This window comes from Phaenicophaeus curvirostris, chromosome 8 (assembly GCF_032191515.1).
Source record: "Phaenicophaeus curvirostris isolate KB17595 chromosome 8, BPBGC_Pcur_1.0, whole genome shotgun sequence".
Lineage (NCBI taxonomy): Eukaryota > Metazoa > Chordata > Aves > Cuculiformes > Cuculidae > Phaenicophaeus > Phaenicophaeus curvirostris.
The window spans coordinates 36,348,518-36,355,798 of record NC_091399.1 but is presented as its reverse complement, the minus strand read 5'-3'; the positions used below and the strand labels follow the sequence as shown (position 1 = coordinate 36,355,798).

General features: G+C 40.8%; 1 protein-coding gene across 1 annotated transcript in view; it reads right to left on the bottom strand.

Moving 5' to 3' along the window:
- The window catches only part of PATJ (PATJ crumbs cell polarity complex component), a 157,702-nt gene continuing 150,421 nt past the window's right edge, over positions 1 to 7,281 (bottom strand). Inside the window, exons 43-45 of the mRNA XM_069861943.1 lie at positions 4,793 to 4,896; positions 2,974 to 3,097; positions 1 to 1,249 (exon numbers count right to left, since the gene is read on the bottom strand). Coding sequence (XP_069718044.1) covers positions 1,103 to 1,249; positions 2,974 to 3,097; positions 4,793 to 4,896 — 375 coding nt within the window. The 3' untranslated portion in view covers positions 1 to 1,102. The remainder of the gene's footprint in view (positions 1,250 to 2,973; positions 3,098 to 4,792; positions 4,897 to 7,281) is intronic.

Genomic DNA, 7,281 nt, shown 5'->3' with positions numbered 1-7,281 from the left:
TTGGTATTATCCAAAATTGAACTCCAGTAGCCCTGAGAGAGAAGCATCCTCTGTGATCCATGAAAGCCTCTTCCTGCACTATCTGATCTTGGGGAGACTCTTGGAAATGTAAAACAGTTTGCTGGGTTGGATTAACTTCATCTGTCCTTAAAGACAACATGCAGAGGGACTGCTCACCATCATTATTGGAATTACAGGATCACGTTGCTGAAGCAAACTTTTGCCTTCATTGAAGTTTCAGGATGAACAGTTATGCTACAACTTGGCACAACAACAACAACTGCCTTTGTATGCAACATGCCTGGCACATTCCTTCTTCTTTAAAAATATAATTAGAATAGAATGAGATTGGTTGTTGTTCATGCTGCCTAAATATCTGAAAAGGCTCAAACATTTTAAAAGCCTAAAAAAATACATTTCCCTCTCCCCTAGTTTATTTTTCATGCTAAAGGCTGCAAATTGACACATCACAGTAATTACCTCTGACTAACTTCCATAGACCTACCCAAAGAGATAAACATGAGAAGTTCACATTTGACTATCAGACTTACTGTGCCGAGCACAAATAATTTCCCAGAGGAGAATTTGATATTTCATCATTTGGAACAGTGGTAATTTAATTACATTGCTAATGTTTTCTGGCATACTTGAAAGGACAATTAGCATAAGTAAATCATGAGTGAGATGACAAGTCACTCGGCATTTATTTCTGCTCATCAGATGAGATCCGTTGATGATCTAAATTCTCTTTTGTGTGTGAATTGATTCCAGGTTCAGCAGTTGTAACAGAGGTTCAGACTAGTGGGCATAAAAACCTGATGTATAAATACAGTCAAATTGATATTGCTCTTTGAAGTTTCTTAATTTAACTTGTCCAGAGAAACCTCAAAAGCCACCAAAAGCATTGGAGGGCGGGAGAAAGGCTTGTAACGAGGAAGGCTAAATGAAGCTAGAGATGCACACTACCCTTTCTGGCAAGGGGGTGAATATTGATTCATTTTTGCCAGGGTTGCTTTACATCCTGCTCAGGGCTGAACAGTATTATTATAGCTCTATTGATGTTCTAAAATAATTGTATTTATCTCCGCAAGCGCAATGACATTCATGATAACACCGTTAATGTTACAGTTCCTTTCTGGCGCTTCAGAATAGCTACAGCTTGCTCATGAGTAACACCTTCCAAAGCTTCCCCATTAACTGCTAAAATCTGATCGCCACGCTTCAGTCTGCCATCGTCCGCAGCTGCTCCCTGCAAACAGCAAAGCGATTCGTTAGCGGCTGGTAGCACAGAGCCCTCCCATCTCTCATAATGCTGATGGATGAAATGAGGAGGGATGCAGTGCTGGAAATCCCACCGTAACTGGATGGGGAACATGGGAACAGACAGTGCTGAAGCGCCCCCGAGTGCTTCAACCATTGCCCTCTGCTCATCCCACTTATCCAACCCTGCAAGGTCTGGGGCAGCGTGGGCAGGTGATACACCACTGGGAAGAGGAGAATCGGCTCATCCCTGAAAAAACTGCAGTATAAAGACTGGTTCTGGTTTTTATGATTAAGGAAAGACTTGTTAAAGCAGCATTTAAACATACTCTGCATCCAGTGATGCACAGGTTAAAATGTGGGGAGGCAGAGGTCATGTGGCAGAACAGCCTGGGCAGTGCTGCCAGCCCCAGATAGAGCCGGACTCCATTGAAGGCCCCGAGAAGCTCCTACAGAGCTTTAGAAATGGCGGTTCTCCTTCACAGGTTTCAGTGCAGCTCTTTTATCTAAATCCTGGGCCCTGCCCTGCCCATAGGTCAGTTCATAGCATGCATGGCCCCACCAATGACTGCAGTGTATTTTAGCTTTGATTTGGGGTTTCTCAGCTGTGTTTACATCTAGAAACCTGTAAATCTAAGCATCAGTTCAAAGACACAATATATTCCTATGTTAATAACTGAAAATTGAGAAAGACCAGATTTGAGCCCCAACATGACAGAAGCAGAGACATAACTTCTACTCCACCTTCAGATGAAGCCGCCCGCCCTGCCAGAAGCAGGCGACAGCAAGGCGCAGGACAAAAAAACTGTGTGTGACCGACTTCAAGGTTACTTTATGTAAAGTATCCCTAATTCCCACTGTTTTTCTTTCCCCCTTATTTGCAGAACTCCCTTCACATGCCTGCGTCTCATGTATCTTGCTGGCTCACGCCAAGCACATCGCCAACAAGCAGATGGGTGGGAAAAGGGTCACTGTTCCCCTCCGCACCAGTGGGTATCCGAGGCTGCCGGCCTCGAGGCTGTGCTCTATCACATTTCGTCCTCAGCCTCAGTGGCCAGAGCCATTGTTGCACTCGGCTGGGACCCCCGAGACCTCCCCTGACACTCAGGGCTGGGATCAGCGATGGGCTGAGACAGCCGTGCTGTGAGTGGCTCCAGCACATGGGAGTGAAGTGCTCATGAAGAGGCAGGAGAGAAGCTGGAAGCAAGGGAGAGTAACTAGAGCCAGGACCAACGTGTAAGCCAATTCATCACCAAGCCGAAAGGTTCACGGTTTTGGTGGCTTTTCTCTTTTGAGGTGACCCTCTGAGCACAGGAGCTTATTGCTGGTTTTGCAGCTGAAGCTCAGCCACAAAGATACAAAGATCTCTGCAATTGTTTCCTCTCCTGTACAGTGGAAAAGTGATGCTTCCATGTCTCTTGGAAGGCACTTTGAAATTTACAGATATGAAACTGCCTTATAAATACTTTAATGCATAAAACCAAGTTTCCGAAGTACACAGAGCAATTTTGCTGAGATGAAGTATCTTGTTTCAGCCACCAGTACTATGAAATATAAACTGAGAAGCCATCTGTGAGTCCTGGGTCCACTTACTCACACCAATGTACTTGGACAGTACATTTTGCTTCCTACTTCATAATATATTATCCGAGCCAAATCTCAAGTTTATTTTTAAAGATAATAGAGAAACAGGGAGAAAATAAGAAAAGATACCTTGGCAAATATAGTCTTGACATAAATGGGCAGGTCTCCATGGGGACTTCCATACCCCCCTACAATACTAAATCCCAGTCCATCAGAGCCTTTCTCCAAAGTAATAATCTTAGGCTGAGGTGCTCTGAAAACACAATAAATATCACTTAGAACAGTAAAGCCTGTCTCTTGGGACTTTATGCAGAAGGAACACTTACAGAGATATTTATCTATCATGAAGATTTTCATACAGTCACAAACCATGACTCTTGTCCTCATGCTGAAATACACTCCTGTGCAGCCCAGAGTTCAAATGCTGTTCAGGGTACTTCAGCTCCTCACTTTGACAATACTTCTTTTTAATAAGAGCTCAACAAGAGCACTTATCTCCAATGCAGAAGTGAGAGTCCCCTCATCTGCAGCTGCTGCATGTACGCGAAGGAGAGTTTACTTTTTACTGCCCAAGCTGTCATCTTTAGTCTGCGTAAGTGGCAACTGCCACAATTTCCTTACAGCATAATTTTACTTTATGACTTCAGAGGAATGAGTCCAACAGACACGAAGCAGGCAGGAACACTTGTGTTTATAGTCTCAGCTCTACTGCAGGATCATTGGGCTCTTTTCTAACAATCTATATTTATTCTGCATCCCTGTGCCTTGGAACCCCAGAGGCTGACTCCCAAGAGCCCCTCACTCAGTGCATTTGCTTAGAGCCTGAACTGCTCTTCAGGGGTGTTTACTGCCTACATTGAGCAGAGAAAGATTTTTGTGGAATTTAGACCACTTATTATACATATCCATCTCAAATCTGTAAAAGTTCTACATATTTAGAAAAAAATTATCATGGACAAAAGCTGTTTGGCATCTTCCACTTATATAAGGGCATAACCCATGATTACTAATATCTAGCTACTTCTTTAGGACAAAATGAATGCATATGCCTACCTAATTCTGCTTTGTATTTTCACATTCAAATTTCCTTACTATTTTGATATGAAAAGAGAATACAGATTTTTTTATGAAGTAAGCAATTCTCCTTTGTGAGTAGCAATAAAAACAATATCTCACATTCTAAGTCTAGAGAATGCATTATAAATAGCTTAACTTTTATGCTCAGAATCCCCCTGAGGTAGGGCAGCAACTTGCATCTCAGCTTCTTAAAATAAATATAATGAATCAAAGAAAAAAAATGAAGAACATGGTAAAGCAAATGAACGAAAATGAAGACCAAATGAATTTCAAAATGACAACCAGAATGCTATGAGCTGCCCTAAAAAGCACACGATGGAGAATGATACATGGCCATGGGAGGGATAGATCTGTAACTTCCATCACCACACAGAAGTGCCAAAAGTAGAAATTTTTTTTCATTAGACTTTTTTTGAATTGAGATGAAAAGAGATTAAAAAGACAAAGAAAGTTCTGGGACATGTTTTGAAATACTCGTGAAACATACCAGGCTTTTTAACATCTCTTGCCTTAGTTGGCCAAATGTTATTTCAAATTGCTAGAATCGTAACTCCTTTCAGGCAAAGAAGCCAACAGACAAAGGTAGAACTATCATGTAAGCAAAACACATTAGAAAAGAAAGAAGATATTATTTTTTTTGAAAAATGCCCAGAACTATTGCTTAGGAACATATTTTGTGCTTAATTATTCAAGCAATTTCTGTCACCAGGTGACATGTCCACCTTCTTGGAAAAAGTCAGTTTTTATTTTGAAGGTGATGGTAAATTAGAGAGAGAAGCAATGGGAGAGACTTCCTTCACCATCCTATGCTCCTCCCTTGCATGGCACATAAGAAAACCACCTCAGTTATGCAGACTAAGTACAAACTTACTCGGAATCTTCAGAAGGATGCTCAGAAGAAGAGTTAAGGTTGCATCCTGCAGACATGCTCTCCAGCTGGGTAGCAATGGCACTGATGTTGGTATCAGCCACAACCTAAACAGAAAGATGCAATGAAATCATAGAATCATAGAATCATAGAATAACCAGGTTGGAAGAGACCCACCGGATCATCGAGTCCAACCATCGAGTCCAACAATACTACATGCGTTCACTTAATACCAAAGACAACTTGGCTAACGATGTAGAAAATAGCTGATATGTTAGGAACATCAATTGTTGACTTTGTTTTCAAGCAAATTTCAAGTACAAGTCCTACTCTCTTAAATGTCATACTAATTCAGTATTTTTGAATTAGAGAGTTAATAGTAGCCATCTTTCTAGGGGTCAAATGCAAACTGTGCTCTGAAGCTTGCTCTTGCCTTTACATGACTATCACTCAGATACTGATCAGAGCGGAACAGTCTTTCTGGATAATCCAGAGAATGGGGTTACTTTGTCAAGGAGAAAGGTACATATCAGAGTCAACACAAGGAGTCCAAGATCGGGCTTGAAAGTAAAGGTCTCCCACACAGAGCACCTTAGCCTTTAACCAAACATAGAGATCCAAGGGGATATTAGGTAAATGCCCTGAAATACTTCAGATTCACTCATTTGCTGAGGAGGGAAGAAATCAAACCTTGGTTTCAACTTTTATGCAATTTCCAATGTGTCCCCAAAAAGGCAACACACTGGATTCTTAAACTTCCCAGTTTGGGGCTCCTGTATTATTCTGAAACCATCATAAATTACCACCACACAGTAATTAACAGAGTTAATGCAATTTTGACAGGTTGTGGGACAACAAATTTGCTCAGGACTTTTAAAGCAACCCTTATCAATGTCATATAGGTGGGTTGCAAAGTTGATTATGGCCACATTAAAAGCACAGTTACCTGCATACTGAGCTCTGGCATTAGCCATTCACTGGGATTTAGCCTCATAAGGATAAAAGCTTGCAGCTTGCATGCCCAGTGGGATTTATTAAACACAAAGAGTCAATGCCTATTCTAGCATTTTTGAACTTTCACTGCATGCCAATTTTCTATTCTTTGTTTTTTTCTGGAAAAAAAAAATGAGGAAATCACTCCGAAGTGTTTGGATTTTAAGTATTCACAGCTGAAGGGACATCAATTTCCTAACAACTACATGCCGTGGTTATCCCCTAACTCCATCTCCTTCTGATGAGATATTCTTTGCTTGATGTTTACTGTACAGCACAGGCGTTTGGCTCAGAGACAGTGAGAAACATCCAAGTAAGTGTTTTCAATATTTCCTCTAGCTATCTATGGCCTTATTTTATCAAAATTAACAGGTACTTTTTCCATTCCTTGCTGTGAAAATGGCTTAACGGAAATGTACCTCTTAGAAATAAAAAATCCACTCTATAAATCCCCCGTTTTAAATGAATGCTCACAATTCTTCCACAACAGTATTTCCCTCTTTCTAATCACTTGGAGCCAAGAGGGTGGCAGCATTTTCTAGGAAGGAAGATTAGTTCTCATGCAAATCTTACATCCCAGGATCCAGGTTCTCAGATGCCCAAAATTAAGGGGTCCGGCAGACAAGATAGCTGCACCTGGCTCAGCCACCAAAGACACCATTAAGTTTTCTTTCCTGTTGCACTAGGGAAAGAGCGCCAGCCAGTATTTGTCATATTTTGTTGTTAAACAAAATAAGGGCAAAATAAGTCTATATTCAAAAATCTTCAGTTGGCAGTAAGAACGTATCAGAGTTCAACAACCTTGTAAAAAAGCTTCCCCTTATCTCATTACTACACCTGCAGAAAAGAAATTAAATTAAACCAAAGCATCAAAACAGCCGAAAGGGATGATTGTTCCCCTGAGACCCTAATCTCCCATTTGCAAACAGCATTTGCAAACTCCCTTACCATCCTTCCCAGGACATACTGATAATAAGCCTTTCCACACCACTGAATGCAATTATCTGACCTTTCAAAGCAGTTTGCCATGAAGTGGTCTAACCTGATAATAAATACAATTACTTAATGACACATCAGTCATGATCATCACAGCGATAGGATTATTCTATTTAGATTGTTTTAATATAAAAAAGCAATCTGGTGATTGAGAAGTACCCGCAGTTATAGCATGTAAAGTAACCATAACACCATGCTTACAGCAGGGCTTCGACACTGTTCCCTGCCAGTATTAAAATATAACATCCTGCCTTCACATAACAGACTTTTTAATAGAGGAAAATAGAATCTATTCTATCAGAATAAACCTGTACCATCTGTAAAAAGTATTAAGCCCATTTTAAGCTAGACAGCAAAAATGTGGAAGAAAAACGGCCAACTGACAAACCCAAAGACACTTCTAGAAGAACCTCTTTGTTCATGTGAGCGACCAAGTGACAGCATGCTTCATCAGGAATATTTTTAAATACATGATGAGGTGGAATACACTGTATTACAGCTTT